The following is a 21542-nucleotide window of genomic DNA, read 5'->3' as shown; positions in this document are numbered from 1 at the left end:
GCCTTTGCACGTGTATATGGCGCACGGGCCTTGAACATCCGGCGTACTCTAGTCAGGGTCCCCACGGGTATGAACAGCTCAATCGACACACCACTGAGATTCACACCGGAGCCCACACACTCAACCACTATGCTTTCCTGAGAGAAATGTCCAGGCAGGCCTGCCCTCCTCCGTGGATTCAGCCAATGGCTCATTCATTCACCTGGCAGGTGCTGGGCCCGGGTGTTGGGGGAAGAAGTACAGAAAGCCAAGAGATATTTAGAATGAAGCGTTGGTAGAATTTGGTCCTGGGTTAGCTTTGAGGGATGGGGGAGGGGGGACTCATCAACCATTCATCCGTTCATCCATTCCGCATCTATTGAGCACCTGCTTGGTGCAGCTGTTCTAGGCTCGGGGCAGACAGCTGCCGACACCCAGAGATCCCTGTCCTTGGGGAGCTGACAACAAAGCATCGCATGTGCTGTTCCCGGGGAGCCAGTGTTATGAGGGAAAATGAAGCAGGTGCTGGGAAAGCTGAGGTACGAGAGTCAGGGAACCCCCAGATATCTGGTTTGTTCAACAGGATGACAGGGGACAGTGATGGGGTTCACACTGCAAAAGGGCCGGGTTTGCAAGAAATTAAGACATACATCCACACAAAAAAAGCTTGTACACAGCAGCATCCTATATAATAAAAGGCTAATATGCAAATAGACCAAACGGTGGAACAATCGGAACAACCGATTGCTATGACATGTGCTGACCACTAGGGGGCATGTGTGGAACATGACGGGCGTTGGCTGCAGCAGGATGGTGGAGCAGGTGAGCAGGGGCGCCAGACCAAGGCAGGGCACCGGTTGCTGTCATCGGGGCGAGGCTCTGGTGGTTATTGAAAATTCTTTGCTCCCATGCTCTGTGTTCCTGCCAGGCACTCACACCTGCTGCTGGCACCGGCCCTGCTCACACCCGCACCCACTGCTGGGGCCTGGTGCCAGTCCCGATCACTCGGTGCCATCAGCGGGTGCGAACAGGGCCAGCGCCATCAGCGTATGGGAGCCAAGATCCGCCCCTGTGCCTACCGCAGCCTCGAGGCCCACAGTTCCTTTCAAGGTGCACGAATTTGTGCACTGTGCCCCTAGTTACTCACAATAGCCAACAGGTGGAGATAGTCCACATTTCCATCAGGGATGAAAGGATAAAATCTGGACCATGAAATATTAGTCATAAAAAAGGAATGAAGCCGAAACCGGTTTGGTTCAGTGGATAGAGCGTCAGCCTGCGGACTGAAAGGTCGCAGGTTCGATTCTGGTCAAGGGCACTGGGTTGCGGGCACTTCCCCAGTGGGGGATGTGCAGGAGGCAGCTGATCGATGTTTCTCTCTCATCAATGTTTCTAACTCTCTATCTCTCTCCCTTCCTCTCTGTAAGAAATCAATACAATCTACACTAATAAAAGAGAAAAATGGTAATTGGCGTATGACGATACCCTTTTCATTGGCTAATCAGGGCTATATGCAAATTAACTGCCAACTATGATTGGCAGTTAACTGCCAACAAGATGGCGGCTAATTTGCATATGTAGGCACAATGCAGGGAGGCGAAAGGGAAAGCAGGAAGAAGCCCCCTGCCACTGACAGTGATCGGAAACCCAGGGGGGAGCTAAGAGCTGGGGGGCAGGGCAAAGGCGGCCCTGGGGCCACCTTTGCCCTGCCCCCCAGCCATGATCGGAGAATCAGGCGCCTTTGCCGCCCTGGCCAGTGATAGCAGGAAGTAGGGGTGGAGCCAGCGATGGGAGCTGGGCACGGTCGAAGCTGGCAGTCCCGGGAGCTAGGGGTCCCTTGCCTGGGCCTAAAGCGGAGCCCATGATCACGGGGCCGCTGCAGCTGCGGGTCCCCGCTGCCCGAGCCGGACGCCTCAGCCAGAGGTGTTAGGCCTGGGCAGGGGCGGAGCCTGAAACCGCGGGGAGCTGGGGGTCCCCTGCCCAGGCCTGACACGTCTGCCGGAGGCCTCAGGCCTGGTCAAGGGGCCGATCCGGTGATTGGTGATTGGAGGGTGATGAGGGTCAACTCCTCTGGCCGAGGCATCAGGCCTGGGCGGGGGGCTGAGCCGGGGATTGGGGGGATATGATGGTCACCTTGCCCAGGCCTGAAGCCTGGGCCAGAGGCCTCAGGCCTGGGCGGGGGCCAGAGCCAATGATCAGGGGGAGATGGGGGTCCCCTGTCCAAGCCTGACACCTCTGGCGGAGGCGTCAGGCCTGGGCAAGGGGCCGATCAGGCAATTGGAGGGTGATGGGGGGCTATGCCTCTGGCTGAGGCATCAGGCCTGGGCTAGGGCAGAACCAGTGATGGGGGGAAATGAGGGTCCCCTGCCCAGGCCTGACACCTCTGTCAGAGGCGTTAGGCCTGGGCAAGGGGCTGATCCTGCGATTGGAGGGTGATGGGGGTCAACGCCTGAGGGCTCCCAGTATGTGAGAGGGGGCAGGCTGGACTGAGGGACACTCCCCCACACACACACCCAGTGCACGAATTTCGTGCACCGGGCCCCTAGTATGTGTGTGTGTGTATATATATATAGGAATGAAATGCTACAACAGGGATGAACCTTGAGAACGTTGCGTCAGGTAAAGGAGCAGACACAAAAGGCACATGTTGTAGGATCGCACTCACATGAGATGTCCAGAACAGGCAAATTCGGGAGACCACCCAGGTCTCCCGAATTCAGTGTCTGCAGACAGAAAGCAGACAGAAGGTGCCCAGGGGCTGTGAGCGAGGAGAGGGGAGTGGCTGCTAATGGCTACAAGGTTTCTTGTGGGGGTGATGGGAAGGTCCTAAAACTTATTACACTGCCCTGGCCGGTGTGGCTCAGCCGGCTGGGCAGCCTCCTCTGCATCAACAGGGAGTTGCAGGCTTGTCCCCAGTAGGGGGCGTGCAGGAGGCAGCTGGTGGATGCTTCTCTCTCCCTCTCCCTTCCTCTCCCTCTAAAATCAATAAAAACACATTTTTAAACATAATACTAAAAATAAACTTGATTGTGGTGACAGTTTCATAGCCCTACGAATATGCCAAAAACATTGACCTGCGTACTTAGCGTGAGTGAATTATACGGAAGGTGAATTACATTGTGATGAAACTGTGTTTGTTTTTTACATATGAAACACTTCACGCCTTTGCCTGTCATCCTTGCGCAGGGGCCAGGCTAGCCTTCTCGGTCTGTTCCGATTGTAGTATATGTGCAGCCTCCTGGCGCACCCAATAAAACTGGGGGTTTTTTGCAAAAGAAAGAAGAGGGCGGGGTTTGGGACGCCAGTTGGAGTTCAGTTCGAGGCGTTGGCGGGAGAAGGCAGCTGGAGACCTAGGCCCGAGCTGCGGGCGGGATTCGGGACAGTGAACGCGGCCATCTTTTACCCCTGGTTGGGGTTGGGGCTTTATTGGGCCCGTTGTTTTTTGGGGTTTTTTGTGTTTGTTTGTTTGTTGCTGCCAGACTTGCAGGCAGCATGGGAGCCAGGAGGGGGCAGCAGAGGACCGTGCAGACCCGCAGACAAGAGTGGCTGCGTGAGGCCGGCTCTCCATCACCTGCCCCCGCCACACACTCCCGTGAATCTGCCCCTTTCTCTACCTTTCTAGGTCTGCAGAGAGTTCGCCCAGCGGCACAGACCTGACATAGGCACCTCCCTCCCTCGGTGTCCCTGGGGCAGATACTGGAACCTGCCACCCAGGTCTCCCGAATTCAGTGTCCCGTGGTCTCTACAGCCCAGCCTGGGGCCAGGCTGTTCCTCCCCAGCCTCTCCCCAGCCTCCTACCTGGTCTCCTGCCCCCTGCCATCCTCCCAGCACAAGACAAGCCAAGGCATCTTTCTAAAGCCCAAGCTCAGCACTGCCCTTTCCTGCTCAGAATAGAACCATCCATGGCTCCCCAGTGCCCTAAAAAAGTCCAGACTTTTCACCACAACCTCCAACTCCCCACAAGGTCTGGCTCCTAGGGGCCCCTCAGTCTCATCTCTCAGCACCCCCTGGCCTTCACCCCCACCCTGCGGTCTTGATCCCCAGTAGGGGGCGTGCAGGAGGCAGGTTCACTGAACTGAACTTCCTCCAAGCCCTTGCACATTCTGTTCCCACTGCCTGGAGCATGTCCACAGGCACACCACTCGGCTCTACCTGCCCTACCCCCATTCATCCTCCAGGTCTCAGCTTAGACGCCTCTTCCTCCAGGAAGCCCTCCTTAAACCCCGAGCTGGGTCAGTTTCCCCTGAGTTCATCCACCTCAGCCCTGCCCGCTCTGGGTCGTTACTGTCTGAAGACAGGTTTGTCTCCCTGCTGGACTGTGAGACCTGAGAGGGCAGGGCCTGTCTCAGTCACCAATGGGTCCCAGCACCACCCAGCATGGGGCAGGCCCAGGGTAGGGGCTCAAGAAATGTATGTGGACTAAGTGAATGTGGGTAGATTCTCAAAATCTAGATCCTCTCTTCGGTACCTAGCAGTCTCCATTCATTCACTGACAAACGTTTATTGAGCAACTACTGTACACCAAGCTCTGTTGAATGAGCTCAACTGGGCACCAGGAACATGAAGAGAAACCAGACCGGCTCCTACTCTCAGAAAACTTGCAGTCTAGTGGGGAAGGCAATCTGGGACCAATGTAATAATAAATAATAAACATTTATTGCTCTAGCCGGTTTGGCTCAGTGGATAGAGCAGTGATGGCGAACCTATGATACGCGTGTCAGAGGTGATACGCAAACTCATTTTTTTGGTTGATTTTTCTTTGTTAAAATGGCATTTAAATATATAAAATAAATATCAAAAATATAAGTCTTTGTTTTACTATGGTTGCAAATATCAAAAAATTTCTATATATGACACGGCACCAGAGTTAAGTTAGGGTTTTTCAAAATGCTGACACGCCGAGCTCAAAAGGTTCGCCATCACTGGGATAGAGGGTCAGCCTGCAGACCAAAGGGCCCCAGGTTCCATTCTGGTCAAGGGCATGCACCTTGGTTACAGCACAATCCCTGGCCCAGCCCTGGTTAGGGCTTGTGCAGGAGACAATCAATCTATGTGTTTCTCTCACATTGAAGTTTCTCACTGTCTTTCTCTCTCTCTCTTCCACTCTCCCTAAAAATCAGTGGGAAAAACATCCTTGGGTGAGGATTAACAAATAATAATAATAAACATTTATTGAGCATGTACTGTATACACCATGCACTGTGCTAAGTGCTGTACATTTATTTACTTACTGGAGACCCGGTGCACGAATTCGTGCACATTGAAAGAAAATTGATTAGAAGAAATATTTTAGAGGCAGGGGAGGGACCACGGGAGGGCTCCAGAGCATGTCCAGCCCATCTCACCCAGACCTGATCAGGGCCCATCAGGGCCAGCCGGGGAGGGACCGTGGGAAGGCTCCAGGGTGTGTCTGGCTCATCTTGCCCTGTCCCGATCGGCTGGACCCCAGCAGCAAGCTAACCTACCACTCAGAGCATCTGCCCCCTGGTGGTCAGTGCACGTCATAGCGACCGGTTGAGGGAACAGTCTGACCTTTAGCATATTAGGCTTTTTTAAAAATATATTTTATTGATTTTTTACAGAGAGGAAGGGAGAGGGATAGAGAGTTCGAAACATTGATCAGAGAGAAACATCGATCAGCTGCCTCCTGCACACCCCCCACTGGGGATGCGCCCGCAACCAAGGTACATGCCCCCGACCAGAATCGAACCCGGGACCCTTCAGTCCGCAGGCCGGCGCTCTATCCACTGAGCCAAACCGGTCAGGGCCATATTAGGCTTTTATATATTTAGATCCTTGTGACAGTTTTGTGGGGGAAGAACTACATTTTCCCTATTTTACTGATGAGGAAACTGAGTCAGGGTGTAAGTGGACAAACTGGGAATGGAACCGTCTTTCTAACACCCAAGCTTTGCCCTCCTCTTTTTCCAGCCGGAAGGGAGAAGATGTAGCCCACGCCCACAGCCCACCTGGGGTCTGTGCGTCCTGCAGGGGCCCTGCCTTCCACAAGAGGGGCGGAGGAGCGCGCAAGGGCGCTAACCTAACCCGAGGGCGGAATTTCAGGCCTGGGGCGAAGTGCTCAGCCCAATGAGGGAGAGACCAGGGTGCTAGGCTGGACCTAGGAGCTGGGAGCCCTCGCTCTGCCCACTCACGCTCTGCCCACCAGAGGTCACCGCCTGCCACCCCCACCCCTTCCTCTGAGTCCAGGGCGCCCCTAGATTCTCAGGGCTGTGGCTGCTTATTTCGCAAATGAGGAAGTGGCTGTATGGGGAAGGAAGCGGGCTGGGCCGTGACCAAGAGTGATTATGATTCATGGGGAAAACCCTTCCTCGGAATCCAACCCCTTTGTGAGCAAAGGGCATTGCCCTCTGAAACAGTGGCTCGGCAGCTGGCGCAGGGGGAGCGGCCGTCGAGGAGGGTGCAGGCTCTCTCCTGTGCCCGGGCGGGGGTGAGCCTGGAAGGAGGGGTTCCACAGGGGACTTGGAGGCCAGGAGGCCACTGCTGAAGCAAAGATGTCGGAATAGCTAGCCATTTTGACCCCCTCCAACCTGCACTGCCTGCCCACCCCCCTCCCCCACCCCGCCAGCACCCATCTTGCCTCAGACCTTCAGCACCCTACTGTCTGTGTCATGGGTTATGCATATATGCATACAAGGTCTTCAGGGGTCAATGGGGGAGAGAGGGGGACATATGTAATATTTTCAACAATAAAGAATGATTAAAAACAAGATAAATCAATGAATGAAAAAACAATCATAACACATTAAAATAATAATAATAATAATAAATCCGGCCCCGAGGAAGCGTTCAGGGTGATAAAAGGGCCCTGGAGCTAGATGTGGGCGATGGCTGCCCGAGATGAGTTTTCTGGGAAGGGACTTATGCCCCCGTGAAGCTGATAAAGAGATTATATTGTTCCGGAGACAAAAGTGACTTTGAACACTGGCTGGGCATTTGAAGAGACTAGGGCAATGCTTGTTTTCACTTTCTTTTCACTTTTGGGGTGAAATAGTGACACTGTGGATGTGGTTTTCTAATGAGTCCCTCACGTTTTAGGGGTGCAGGCTGAAGTACCTACGAATAAAGTCAGATAACGGCTGGAATTTGCTTTCAAACGATATGGGAGGGGCCGGGGAGGGGAGGGGAGACAAGATGCTCTCTCTCCAACCACCTCCCACTGCCCCCCTCCCCCATCTCTCAGCTCCAGCCACACAGCCTCCCAGCTGTCCTCACTCACCAGGCACCTTCCTGCCTCAGGGCCTTTGCTGTCCCTTCTGCCAACCCCTTTCCCTGCGACGTTCCCTCCTCGGAAAGGCCTGCCCCCGCCATTCCCCATCCTCTCGCCCCGCGTTATGTTTTACAGCACTTATCTCTCCCTGACGTGATCCGCGGTATCAGTTGTTTGATTATTGCCCATCTCCCTCCAATAGGACTTAGCCTCACAGGGAAGCGATGTGGCCTGTATCCTTGACGCAACCTGGCAGATAGTCAACGCTCAATAAATATTTGTTAAATGATTGAATAGCCTGGAAAACCCCAGGTAAATGAGGTGAGAGGGGAAGGAGGAGGGGGGCAAGGTGGATATCCGAGCAAAGGGGGCAGCCTGTGCCAAGGCCTGAGGCGGGCTCCCCCGCCCACTGTCCCCTCTCGCACGGGGGTCTGCGTGCTCTTTCCCAGGTTGAGGAGTTAAGGGGACATGGGTCCCTTCTCCCCAGGAACATGGCCAAGCCGGGATCTGGCCAGGTGGCACAGGAAGCCACACCCTGAGGTCAGATCCGTGAGTAAATATTGCAGCAGCCTCAGCCTCGCCCTGGTGCTGGTGAGATACCGGGAGGGGGAGGGGGGTCTCAGAAACCTGCCAGCCAACCCCTCAGCTCCAAGGTCTCTGCCCGGGGAGGACAGGCCAAGAGTCCTGCCAGGGGACACAGGCCACCCACCTTATCTACGTAGCAAACACTGACTAAGCCTGGTAGGTGGGGCCTCCGCCAGGGGGCTGAATGAGGTGGTCCCAGTCTGCCTGGGCTCCCCAAGGAATGAATGAGGTGGCTGGTGAGAGGAGAGGGCTGGGAGTGGGGGAAGGGAGCTGACAAAACAGGGTCAGAGAACCTTGTCCCCAGCTGGTCATGTGGAAGAGGAAACATATCCACTCCAGCTTCTCGAGGCAATGACCCTGACCCTCCAGTTTCCTTGTCTGCAAAACAGGCTCCAGCCTCAGGGCCTCACACTTACCAAAGCACTCCTGCCCCAGGGCCTTTGCACTGGCTGTTCCCTCTGCCAGGAAGGCTCTTCCCCCAGAATCACGTGGGTCCCTTCCTGAGTCTAAGGAACACATAAAATGGAGTTGTTTTCACCAAGCTGCTACAAGTATTAACGTGATGAGGGTCCGGGCATGAGGAAAGACTCCATTCCTGTTCTCACTAGCCCGGGAACTTAAACTTTCTGGAACGTTCCAGTCCTGCCTGAGTGCCTGGCCCTCCAGGTAGCCCTCTAATTGTGCCCTGAAGGACTCACATATCCAGGCCACCTGACACCCATTATCCAGGCCTTGGCACAGCGTGACCAGACCTCCTGGCACCCAGCTCCCCGTCTCCCTGAATCTGACTGATAACCATCCTGGACCAACCCCGGGCTAAGAATGCAGGATTGATCATTTTTAAGAATGTACTTTTAGCCCAGCCACTGTGGCTCAGTGGTTGAGCATGGAGCTATGAACCAGGAGGTCACAGTTCGATTCCCAGTCAGGGCACACGCCCAGGTTTCAGCTTGATCCTCAGTGTAGGGCGTGCAGGAGGCAGCCTATCAATGATTCTCTCTCATCATTGATGTTTCTCTCCCTCTCCCTTCCTCTCTGAAATCAATTATTTTTTTTAAAAAAAAAGTACTTGTGTTTGCTTCTTCGGGACACGTCTGGGTTTTTGCCTGGCTGTGTTTCCAGTTTGCAGACTCCAAGACCTTAGAATAAATCTCTATCATTTATTTCTAGTAAAGCCTCACTCTTCTTCTTTTTAAAAAAATATATTTTTATTGATTTCAGAGAGGAAGGGAGAGGGAGAGAGAGAAATATCAATGATGAGAGAGAATCATTGATCGGCTGCCTCCTGCACACCCTCTACTAGGGATGGAGCCCGCAACCTGGGCATGTGCCCTTGGCCAGAATCGACCTGGGACCCTTCAGTCCGCAGGCCAACGCTCTATCCACTGAGCCAAACTGGCCAGGGCTCTAGACTCTTTTTGAGTTTTCTCGACGGGTCTCTCCTCCAATGTCACCTCCTGTGGCGCCTTCTCGCTGCCCTCCCTGAACCCGCCGCGGCCACTCCGGCTTCCCCAGCTCCACGGCGCAGGGATTGAGGTCTGCCTGATTCATGGCTGCGACCCAGCGCCCAGCAGGGAGCCCGGCACAGTGCAGTTCTCAGCACATGTGAGCTGCGTGGTGAATCAAGTGTCCACACACGTGGGCCCTCCATGCGCCGCTCTCCTCCACCCTCAGAGGACACCCAGGGAAGCCAATGCCATGGTCACCCACCACCCACTCTACAGAGAGACAACGGGCCCTGCACAGCGCTGCCTGCTCTACTGTCAGGCCTGGCACCCGTGCTCAACAAACTTCAGCTACTGGACCGAGCATTTGGGCTCCTGTCGTGCCCAGGAGCAGCAGCGGAGGGCCAGGGAGGAGGGCAGGAGCAGACAGCAGAGAAGGGTCCGGGTGATGCTGTGAGTGGCAGGGAGCATGGCGGAGTCTGGACAGGAGCCGGGTTCCGCCCTAAGCCTCTTGGAGCCAAGTCCTTGTCATGCTCCTCAGCCAATTCACCAGAAACCAGGGCCTCCCTGGAGACTCCGGTCTCTGTGAGTCATCCACACCTGGTGTCCGGTTCCACAAACACTCCCTGTGCCCAACCCTGGGCTGGGCTGGGCAGTGCGGGGGACACAGTGGTGACCACAGCACCCCTGGTCCTGCCCTCCCAGGACTCACCGTCCAGTCGGGGAGACCGACCCAGGGGGTCAGGGTTGGGATGGGATCCCAGGGCACATTTGGCCCAGGCTGAGAACCCAGGAGGGCTGCCTGGAGGAGGAGGAGTTGTTAGGCAGGTGAGGAAACAGTAGAGGGAAGCAGGGGACATGCTGGGTGGAGGGAGTGCACATGAGACAGAAGAACTGGGGCAGGCAGTTCCACAAGAAAGGGGTGTCCCAGGAGGCTGGGGAGCCATGGCAGGTTCTACCCACTACGGTGGGTGGGGGGCAAAGACCACTGAAGAGTTGGGAGGGGCAGCCAGACAAGAGATAGGAGGTACCTGGACCAGGCCCCGGGCCACAGGGCAGGAGAGAAAGGAGCTCATGGAAGAAACATTTAGGAGGCGGGCGCCATAAGGCATGGTGTGTTGGGGGGTGGAGAGGAGGAGGGGGGCGTCAGGGGCTCGGCCTGTCTCTCTGCCCCAATGACAGTGGACGGTGGCGCCGTCCCTGACAAGAGGACGGGGAGGGGCAGCAGATCTGGGGCAGATGCCAAGGTCAGTTTGGGACGAGGTGAGCGAGAGGTGCCCAGGGACACGGGGAGGCATCCTGAATGACACTGGGATGCGGTCCCGGGGCTCAGGGGAGGGGCTGGGCCAGGACAGAGAAGGGTGAGGTGAGGTCACAGCGGGATGGGGAGAGCAGGCGGCGCCAGGTCACCCACACCTCTCACTCCCCCTTCAGAGCCCCGCCCGGCAAGGGCAGCTCGGGACAGGGCTCTGGAGGAACAAACCGGGACAGGGGAGCCACGGTGGGCCCTGCCCCGGAGCCAGCCCCTGGGGCCCCGGGGGACCAGGACCCAGCGGCCACCATGACAGGATAATCGCACGTCTGTCAGGCATGCTCTTCCCCCAGGACCCCCCCGCCCCCCGCGTCCCTGCCCTCCCACGTGACCTCGGCCCAACATCACCTTCTCAGGGACACCCTCCCTCGCCCCCAATTTAAACCTGCACCCCCCCTTCCTGGTTTTATTTTCCTAGACGTCACTTATCTCCATTCCACATGGAACAGATTTTACATTTGATTTGTTTACTCCACGAGGGCAGGGACTATACCTCCCAGCACCTAGGACAGTGCCTGCTCCTTCCATACTCGCTGAATACGTGAGAGAGTGACTTATGGAGCATTGATTTGCTCTGTGCCGGGCACTGTTGTAAGCCCTCCACGCATGCTTACTCAGTTAATGCTCTCAGCAGCCCTAGGAGAGGGTGCTGTCACCATCCCCATTTTACAGATGAGGCAACTGAGGCCCCGTGGGCTCCGTAACGTGCCCAGAGTCCTGGAGGTAGAGGACAGCAGCCTTAGGTCCAGGCCCCCATTTTTAGTAGCAGCCACACCAACCGACCTCACCTGTGGGGCCCCCTCTGCCAGGCCCCGGCTTAATTCCTAACGTGCGGCCTCTCGCTGACGGCTCGCCACAGCCCTGGCGGGGGGCTACACCCCCGTTTCTCGGTCCTGAGCGGGAGGCCAAGGGGCACACAGCCCCAAAGGCGGTGTGCAGCCACCCGGCCTCGGGCCCTGCTGTGCGGCTTTGAAACAGAGCAGGGTTCACATCCCTTTCCTGCCGGAACGGGGGCCAGTCGGAGCCCCTGCCGGTGCCTCAGTTTCCCCAGCTGCAAAGGAACGGAGGCTCTGACAGCGCCCGCCTCCCAGGACACCCCCGAGGCGACAGCTGAGGCCCACCCGCAGCAGCCAGGCCGGGAAGCCGCAGCCCCGGTTGCTTGGTTTCGCTCCTCACTTGACCCCAAAGCACAACAGAGAGGCCAGGCCTGGGCCGTGGGTAGGAACTGGCCTGAAACCTTCCCCCGCCACCCGCCTCCTCCCCGGCGACCTGGTTCTTCTCCCGGTACCAAACCCGGGCCCCCGGCACAAAGAAGGTTAGGCAGTGCCCCAGGAGGCCTGGCCAGGTCGTGGCCCCTGGCCCGTGCCCGCCACGCCTGCTCCGGGACCCAAACAGGGCCTCCGATCCTTGGTGACTCGATCCCTCCAAATTCAGGTGATCTCCCCGGCTCCAAATCGCCGAGCCCTCCCAGGTCCGGCGCCAGACGGAGCCAAGCCCCAACCAGGAAGGGCCTCGGGGAGCCTCGGACGCCAACGCCGCTGCCTCCAGGAGCCAGATCGGGGGCGAAAGATGGCGCTAGCTGGGTGCAGCTGGCTCCTCCTCAGCGGTGAGCGAGAGCGGTGCCCCCTGCACCCCCGGACCCTCAGCCCCGATGGCCTCGGGGAGGGAGAGGGACGGTGTGCGCAGAAGCCCAGCAGGCTGGGTAGGGAGGCAGCTGGGCTCCACACAGGCGCAGGCTCTTCCCAGAGGCACGGGGTGGGCCCCGGAGATTTCCACGGCCGCCCCTGCCTGAGCCTGGGCGAGGCGGCCCCTGCTACTCCTTGACTCCCATGGCAAGCCTTGACTGAGGCGTGGAAGCTGGAGCAGGGTGCGTTCTCACCATCAGCCGGCCCCTCCCCGAGGACCTGGCTGTGGGCAGGTGCCTACCCCTTCTCGGCCTCAGTTTCCTCATCTATGAAATGGGCCTCACGCACAGCGTGGCCTGCAGGTCACTTGAGCAGCGTGACAGGGCGTGCTCCGCACCTGGAGCTGCTCCGAGGCCTCCTCCTCACCCCCACTTCATAGACCAGAAACCTGGGGCGCAAGAAGGGAGGTCGCTGCCCGGGCCCCACAGCCAGAGAGTGGTGGACACCCGCACCCTGCCTCGCAGCCAGGCTCTACCCGCCTGGAAAGTCCCGGAAAGCAGGCCAGGCGGGTGCGTGCCTCTTGCGTGAGAACCGCCGTCCGTGGCTACCCATCCCCGGGAAACACACACACTGCAAAGCCGAGCAGCCCTGACCAGCTGGTCGGGTTGGGAGGTTAGCTGTTGGGTTGAGAAGAAAAGGGGTGGAGTGTCTTCGTCGTGGGGAGGCGAGGGAAGAGCACTGGCCTGGGAGTCAGGGCCGAGGGCCGGAGGAGCCAGCCCCGGCCTGGAAGTCTCCGTCTGGTGACTCTGTCTCAGTCCCATGAAATGCAAGGTCCCCGGAGCTGCCGGTGGGCTATGCGCTTGGCACAGCCCATCACATTCAGTTCTCAGAGCACCCCCCTCCCCGGGACTGACTGCGCCTGGCTAATATGTACTGAGCACTTATGGCGTCCCAGGAGCCCAGGTGCCAGGAGCCCAGGTCTCCTTCTCCCTCCGATGAGGGGACCGGCCACGCCGGCCTCATCCCGCTTCTCTGGCTCCTTCCCCAGCCGCGTTCCTGAGCACCGGGGCGGAGATCTCCATCACCCCAGAGCCCGACCAGCCGGCCGAAGGGGACAACGTCACGCTGGCTGTCAGCGGGCTGTCGGGGGAGCTGCTCGCCTACAGCTGGTATGCGGGGCCCACGCTCAGCCTGGCTTACCTGGTGTCCAGCTACATCATAAGCACAGGCGACGAGACCCCCGGCCCGGCCCACACGGGGCGGGAAGCTGTGCGCCCCGACGGCAGCCTGGACATTCATGGTGCCCTGCCTGGGCACTCGGGCACCTACATCCTTCAGACTCTCAACAGGCAGCTTCAGACGGAGGTGGGCTACGGACACTTGCGAGTCTATGGTGAGATAACCCCCAGCCTTCCTCTTCCCCAGCCAGGCCTTGCCACCTCCTTTCCAATCCCTCTTCTAAAAAAAAAAAAAAAGAAGAAGAAGAAGAATAAAAAACCTCTAAAAAATGTTAAAGCCATAAAAAGACTTAAAACCACATGAAAAGGCCCGCCTCCTTCAGGATGGCCTCCAGGATTACACCTGCCTCTTACCCCATTCTTTGCCACTGTGGCTGGGGTTACAGGGGCACCACCGGGATGCAGCCATGCCCCCTGCCTGGGAATGGGGACGCCCCGGGAGCAGGCGGTGCCCGGGGCCCTCCCCCTCTGTCTCTTGCCCCACAGAGATCCTGGCCCAGCCTGAGGTCATCGCCAACAGCACGGAGCTGGTGGAGCGCCGAGACACCCTGCGCCTGCTGTGCAGCAGCCCCAGCCCCGCCGAGGTCCGGTGGTTCTTCAACGGCGAGGCTCTGCCCATTGCCCTCCGCCTAGCCCTGTCCCCCGACGGCCGGGTGCTGACCCGGCATGGCGTCCGCCGGGAGGAGGCGGGGGCCTACCAGTGTGAGGTCTCGAACCCGGTCAGTGTGAGCCGCAGCGAGCCCATCAACCTGAACGTGTACTGTGAGTCCTCCCGGCCCCGCCCGAGACACCCAACCTCATAGCTGGGGAAACTGAGGCCAAGGCAGGGCGCCCGAGGGCAGACAGCGTGTCCGTAGGTGTCCTGGGGTTAGGAACCAGGGACCCCTCTGAAAAGGTGTCTGGCCCATCTCCTGAGGACTAAGCACACTGTTGGGATGGAATCACCCTCCAGGTTGAAGCAATTCCCTCAGGGAAGGGACGGCACTGGTTTTTGAAAAGGAGGCGGGGAGTAAGTGGCTGACTGGGAAGGGAGATGAAATAAAAACACTAGCAAGGCCGGGAGTCGTTGGAGCCCGAGGAAAACGAACCACGGAGGCACTCGAGGGCCGGGGACGTAGGAAATCGCAGAACCCAGAACGCTCCGACCAAGGACTCTGGCCTTGAGAAGCACTGAATTCTAGACTCTGAGGATGCTGGTAACTCTAGAAGCAGAGATTCTTAGACTCTTAGCATCTAATTCTGCAACCTTAGGGCCACCCGACCCTAGAATCTTAGAAAACCTAGATTTCCAGACTCTGACCGTCCTAGCACCTGAGCCATCACCCGCGGAGCCTTGGCGCTAGACTTCTAGAACGGCTTGTCGGAAACCAGCCCCTTAGACTTGTGTTTTTTTTCATGGAGCCGTCGATTTCAAGCCTACCTTGAAATGCAGTCTGGCTCAACACCCTCTTTTCCCAGAAGAGACACTGAGATCCCTCCCCTGAGAGGGAAAGTGACTCAAGATCCTTCCTAGAGCGAGTTAGAGACCCGTGTGGCATTCGGAAAGGCCAAGCTCTTTTTCCCTCCACGAGGCCCAGCTATTCCCAGGGGACCAGGCCGGTGGAAAGAAAGCCAGGGGTGCCCCCCTCCCCGCCCCTCCCCACCCCCCTCTACTGCCCCGTGTCTCTCGCTCCTGCCCCCACAGTTGGCCCGGAACGCGTGGCTATCCTCCAGGATTCCACCACCCTCACGGGCTGCACCATCAAAGTTGACTTCAACGCGTCCCTCACCCTGTGGTGCGTGTCCCGGTCCTGCCCGGAGCCCGAGTACGTGTGGGCCTTCAACGGGCGGGCCCTCAAGAACGGCCAAGACCACCTCAACATCAGCAGCATGACGGCGGCCCAGGAGGGCACGTACACGTGTATTGCTAAGAACCCCAAGACCCTGCTCTCCGGATCGGCCTCGGTGGTGGTCAAGCTCACTGGTGAGTCGCCCAGCCGGACCCCGGCCCCTCTCCCCCGCCCCCTCCCCCCCGGGAGGCCCAGTGGACGTAAAGGTTTGGCTGCTCCACCAGCAGTTAGGCCACCATCTACCCAACTAAGGATGGGAAAGGGAGAGAGTCTCAACCCAGCTGGCGGCCAAGCAACCCGCCAGGTGGACCCCTCTTCGTCCAGGAGGCAAAAGGAGACAGTGCGTCATGTCGCCTGGAAAACAGACACAAACCTGGCTCTCCCCCCCGAGGGGCGGCACCGGGAGAAGCGGGCGGCAGGCCCCACACTGCACAGCGCAGAGGGGAGAGGCGGCCCCGCATGCCGGTGCCCCGTTCTTAACTCAGTCGCAGCTGCCAAGGGGCTGCACCCACGCCCTGGGAGAGGCCGCTGAATTTCTGGGCGGCCTGGTGGGTTACCCCGTTATCTGGCCCAGACGACGTGTGGGCACCCCCTTGGGGGCTCTCTCTCTCTCTCTCTCTCTCTCTCTCTCTGAAAATCACAGCCAATTGTTGGCAAATGGAAAAACACAGCTGGGACGGCACTGTCTTGTCCTTGTCCTTAAATGACCTGGGGCTGGGGCTGCAGGCACAGCTGGTGTTTTCAGAGCCATCGGGAGCCTCTGGGGACACTTCCTCATCCCCTGGGAGGGGGGGGGTGGCTTTGAACATTAGGGTCTGATTAATTCCCTCTTGGTTCCTTCCCAAGTGGCCCCATCCCCCGGGGACAGTGGGAGCAGTCGCCCCCCCCTCCTCCTCCCCTCCCTCCTCCTAACAGGCTGGGTCTCATCCAAAGGGTGGATCCTCTTTCACCCAAAGCAGAAATGACATCCCCGGAGGTAAGTGTGCCTCCTGCCCCACCCCACTGGCCCGGCAGCTGGTCCTGGCAGGAGCCAGGGGGGCGGGGGAGGGGGGGCCAGATGACCTCAGGTGCTGCCCCAGGCCCTGCCTGAGGGGGGTGTCCCAGGCGTGCAGGTACGTGCAGGGAGTGGGCCTTCTGAACTGTCAGCAACCCGGGCAGGTGCCAGGAGAGAGACAGAGGAAAAGGAGACATCACCCTTCCCCTCCCGGGGGAGCCGCTGATCTGATGGAGGAGGCATGGTCTCTGCCCTGAAAGAGATGGTCCTGGGACAGGGCGGCATGGCCTCCGTATTCAAGAGGCTGCTAGTCAGAGAGGAGAGGCCATGGTGGAGACCTGACACCTACCCTCAATGAGCTTCCAATCAGATGGAGGAGGCCCAGTCCGCGCTTGGGGAGAGTTTCTATTCTGATGGCGGAGACATGGCCTTGAGGAGACACGGCCCTTTTATTTATTTATGTATCTATTTATTTAGAATTCCTAGTCTGATGGGGGAGACACAGTTCCCACCTTGGGGCTACTCCCAATCTGATGGGGGAGTACAGGCCTCCCACTTTCTAGGAATTTCTAGTCTGATGCCCCCATCCAGTCTCTGGGGTCCCAGCCTGATTGGAAAGACCAAACCCAGTGATCACACACGCCCACCCCGATGGAGGAGACACGGCCTCTGCCCCTCAGGAACGCTCAGCCTGATGGGAAAGCACAGCCCGCACATGTCCAGGCCTCTCCGCCTGGCAGGCAGGACCCCCTGGGGCACACAGCTCCCACCTATCTGATGGGGAAGACGTGGTCCCCACGTTCTAGAATTTCCGATCTAATGGGGGAGACACGGCCCCCCATTTCCTAGAATTTCCGATCAGATAGGGGAGGCGTGTCCCCTATGTTTTGGGAGTCTGCAGTCTGATGGAGGAGACATGACCCTAGCCTCTAGGGCAGCGGTTCTCAGCCTGTGGGTCGCGACCCCTTTGGCGGTCGAACGACCCTTTCACAGGGGTCGCCTAAGACCATCCTGCATATCAGATATTGACATGACGATTCATAACAGTAGCAACATGACAGTGATGAAGTAGCAACGAAAATAATTTTATGGTTGGGTCACAACATGAGGAGCTGTATTTAAAGGGCCAGAAGGTTGAGAACCACTGCTCTAGGGTCTTGCACTTTGGTGAGAGAAAGATCCCCCAGACGCTGAACAATTTTCGTCTAATGGGGGAGAGGTGGCCACCTCCCGCTGGGGCCGCCCGGCCTGACCGAGGAAGACAGAATCCCTGGCAGGCTTACCAGGGCGAGAGACCCTCCACACCAGTCACCAACTTCCTCTGTCTCCTTCCCAGAGCCCTGCACGGGGGAGCACAGCCGGCTGGGGGCGGGCACAGCTGGGCCCGCTGGGGGCAGCAGGGGACACGATGCCCGAAGCGGCCCAGCTGAGCCCGCGTCCCCTCTCTCTCCCCAGCGGCTGTCGTGGCCATGTCGATCGTGCCCGTGCCGACCAAGCCGACGGAGGGCCAGGACGTGACGCTGACCGTCCAGGGCTACCCCAAGGACCTGCTGGTCTACGCCTGGTACCGCGGGCCTGCCTCCGAGCCCAACCGGCTGCTCAGCCAGCTGCCGTCCGGGAACTGGATCGCAGGCCCCGCGCACACCGGCCGGGAGGTGGGCTTCGCCAACTGCTCGCTGCTGGTGCAGAAGGTGAACCTCACGGACGCCGGGCGCTACACACTCAAGACCGTCACGCTGCAGGGCAAGACGGAGACGCTGGAGCTGGAGCTGCAGGTGGCCCGTGAGTGTGTGGGAGGGCGGGGGGGGGGGGGGGGCGGGGTAGAGGGGGTCGCGCCGCCTGCAGACAGGGGCTCCCAAAAGGGGACTTCTCTACCTCTTCCATGGCTATGCCTTCCCACCAGACTGCCAGAAGGAACCTTGCCTCCTCCATCTGACTGGGCGGTCCCCAAATGAGCTCTTCTGCCACTTCTGTCAAACTGATGGCCTAGAGCAGGGGTCCACAGGCCTCCTCTGACAGACTGGGGGCTACTGGAGGGGTCCATAGGCCTCCTCTGTCAGACTGGGGGCTACTGGAGGGGTCCACAGGCCTCCTCTGTCAGACTGGGGGTTACTGGAGGGGTCCACAGGCCTCCTCTGTCAGACTGGGGGCTACTGGAGGGGTCCACAGGCCTCCTCTGTCAGACTGGGGGCTACTGGAGGGGGCTTTCATGCCTTCTCTCTCAGATAAGAGGTACCCCAGACTGAAAGAACAGGGCATCCTTTTCCCCACAGATGAGTGGACCCTAAAACACAGAAGGCAATGCTTCTACCATCGCATCGGGGAAGTTGGCTAATGGTGGGAGTTTCCCTCCCCTGTCAGACTAGAGGTCTAGAGTCAGGGTGGATCCTGCCTCCCTCTTCAGACTGTCACCCTAGACCAGTGGTTGGCAAACTCATTAGTCAACAGAGCCAAACATCAACAGTACAACGATTGAAATTTCTTTTGAGAGCCAAATTTTTTCAACTTAAACTATATAGGTAGGTACATTGTTATTAACTTAATTAGGGTACTCCTAAGGCTTAGGAAGAGCCACACTCAAGGGGCCAAAGAGCCGCATCTGGCTCGCGAGCCGCAGTTTGCCAACCACTGCCCTAGACAATGGGGATCACGTCTCATCTTTTGCGTTACAGTGGGAATGCGGACAGAATTTCTCCCAGCGGAGGGTGGGATTTCTCTCTCAAACTGAAATAGGAATGACCTACTCCATTATGATGGAGGTGTCTGGGTGGTGGGCATTGTGTCTCCTCTGTCAGACTGGGAATTTCCAGATGTTGGAGACCACGACTCCCAGACTGGGAGTGCCCAGAAGTTGGGAACAATGTCTCCTCCATCAGACTGGGAGCTCCCAGGTGTTGGGGACCGTGTCTCCCCATCAGACTGGGAATTCCCACAAATCAGGAACAATGTCTTCTTCGCCAGACTGGGAATTCTCAAATGTTGAGGACCATGTCTTTCTCACCAGAATCAGGGACCATGTCCCCGCCATCAGACTGGGAGCTCCCAGAATCAGGGACCATGTCCCCGCCATCAGACTGGCAGCTCCCAGAGTCAGGGACCATGTCTCCTCCATCAGACTGGGAGCTCCCAGAGTCAGGGGCCGTGTCTCCTCCATCAGACTGGGGGCTCCCAGAGTCAGGGGCCGTGTCTCCTCCATCAGACTGGGGGCTCCCAGAGTCAGGGACCGTGTCTCCTCCATCAGACTGGGGGCTCCCAGAGTCAGGGACCGTGTCTCCTCCATCAGACTGGGGGCTCCCAGAGTCAGGGACCATGTCTCCTCCATCAGACTGGGAGCTCCCAGAGTCAGGGGCCATGTCCCCTCCATCAGACTGGGAGCTCCCAGAATCAGGGACCATGTCTCCTCCATCAGACTGGGAGCTCCCAGAGTCAGGGACCATGTCTCCTCCATCAGACTGGGAGCTCCCAGAATCAGGGACCATGTCTCCTCCATCAGACTGGGGGCTCCCAGAGTCAGGGACCATGTCTCCTCCATCAGACTGGGAGCTCCCAGAATCAGGGACCATGTCTCCTCCATCAGACTGGGAGCTCCCAGAATCAGGGACCATGTCTCCTCCATCAGACTGGGAGCTCCCAGAGTCAGGGGCCGTGTCTCCTCCATCAGACTGGGAGCTCCCAGAGTCAGGGACCATGTCTCCTCCATCAGACTGGGGGCTCCCAGAGTCAGGGGCCGTGTCTCCTCCATCAGACTGGGAGCTCCCAGAGTCAGGGACCATGTCTCCTCCATCAGACTGGGGGCTCCCAGAGTCAGGGGCCGTGTCTCCTCCATCAGACTGGGAGCTCCCAGAGTCAGGGACCATGTCTCCTCCATCAGACTGGGGGCTCCCAGAGTCAGGGACCATGTCTCCTCCATCAGAGTGGGAGCTCCCAGAGTCAGGAACCGTGTCCCCTCCATCAGACTGGGAGCTCCCAGAGTCAGGGACCATGCCTACTCCATCAGACTGGGAGCTCCCATAGTCAGGGACTGTGTCTCCCCCACGGACTGAGCATCTCCAGGGGCCTGAGAGGCCATGTTCCAGAAACAGGGCCGTGTTTTACCCATTAGACCAGGAGCTCGCAGACACTGGGGACTAGGTCATTCCCCAGGCTGGAGTCTTGCCTCCCCCATCAGACCAAACACTCTCAGAAGCCATGTCCCTGAGTCAGGGACAGAGTCGCCCTCCCTCGGACTTGAAGCTTCTAGGATCAGGGACCCAGTCACTGGCAGGCACCCCGGACCCCCTCTTTCGTCCACTCACTCATCAAGCCCTGGTTTTCTGGGCCTGTGTTGGGGGGAGAATGTTGTCCAGGGACAGCAGGCCACCCGCCAATGAGGCCCGGGGATGCCCTTTCACCTGTCTCTCTTCTCACAGTCAACCTTCCTCCCTTGCACGAAGACCAGCGCTACCTTCCTGAACCTGAACCTGGCACAGGCTGAGCGTGGGGCGGGCGGGGCCGCCGGGAGGCTGGGGGTGGGCAGGGGAGCGGGAGGGGTGGGGGCACCGGGGACCTGGTCCCCTGCCTCCCTGATGGCCCCATCCTCTGCCCCTTTGCCCCATCCTCCCCCACAGCCCTGGAGTAGCAGCGCCGCCCTGGAGACCTCCAGAGAGAAGACCTCTGCCACCCTCCCCACCGCCCCCGTGAGCGGAAGATCACGGGGTTTCGGGCCTCTGTTCTCCTGCGTCCACTGTAGAGTTAGAGCCAACAGGGCCCGACTCCTCCACTGAGATGTCGGAGAGCCGCCGAGGCCATAAACCTGATGGTTAACACCGTGTGTCCGCCTCTCCTTCCACCATCGCCAACCCTGCGGCTTCCTGGTGGCCGGCAGGCTGCCTTTCCCACCGAGATCCTTCTCGGTCTGTGTGCGTGCGTGCACGGGGTGCCCGGGTCACGGGGCTGCGAGCCCTGCTGCTCACTGGCAGGCCTCGCGCCCTTCCCGCGTCCGCCCAGGTGACAGCTGAGGGTCCTGCCTCCCAGGGGGCCGGAGACTGCCCCTCCCGTGGACACCCACAGAGCTGGGCCCTGCGGACACGGCCTCCCCCATGCTGCGCTCGCTGCACCACCCAGGCCCTGACGCCGAGCTGCTTGTGCACAGGACAGTTACGAGTTACAACATCGGGGTCCTAATCTCACATTTGCCGTGGATTCACTGGGCCCTCAGTATGTCCAGGGTGTGGGCTCAGGGTAAACTAGAGTTTTCCAAACCATTTTATTAGCCGCAGAGCTTTCTCTCAATGCAAGGTTAAATGGTAGGTCAGTATATTATTTAAA

At 58.6% G+C, this 21542-nt stretch overlaps 1 protein-coding gene and 1 non-coding gene across 3 annotated transcripts; one reads left to right on the top strand and one right to left on the bottom strand.

Annotated features, from left to right (window-relative positions):
* Positions 1-3120: 3120 nt before the first annotated feature.
* LOC132217665 (U6 spliceosomal RNA) lies at positions 3121-3226 on the bottom strand. Its single transcript, XR_009448945.1, has one exon. It is a non-coding gene; the product is annotated as a U6 spliceosomal RNA (small nuclear RNA).
* An 8761-nt stretch (positions 3227-11987) lies between these two features.
* CEACAM16 (CEA cell adhesion molecule 16, tectorial membrane component) lies at positions 11988-21177 on the top strand. Of its 2 annotated transcripts, none has more exons than XM_059666208.1 (6): positions 11988-12155; positions 13223-13567; positions 13899-14174; positions 15097-15375; positions 17691-18017; positions 20843-21177. In XM_059666208.1, exons 1-6 carry the CDS (start codon positions 12119-12121, stop codon positions 20851-20853), a joined length of 1275 nt encoding a protein of 424 aa, XP_059522191.1. In that variant the 5' UTR covers positions 11988-12118; the 3' UTR covers positions 20854-21177. The 2 variants fall into 2 exon arrangements, with proteins under 2 accessions (XP_059522191.1, XP_059522192.1); XM_059666209.1 differs by lacking the exon at positions 20843-21177 and adding an exon at positions 20645-20724 and having other exon boundaries at positions 12104-12155.
* The last annotated feature ends 365 nt before the right edge of the window (positions 21178-21542 follow it).

Source organism: Myotis daubentonii, chromosome 15 (assembly GCF_963259705.1).
Source record: "Myotis daubentonii chromosome 15, mMyoDau2.1, whole genome shotgun sequence".
NCBI lineage: Eukaryota > Metazoa > Chordata > Mammalia > Chiroptera > Vespertilionidae > Myotis > Myotis daubentonii.
Note: the sequence above shows the minus strand (reverse complement) of the source record. Positions and strands in the feature narration are given on the sequence as shown.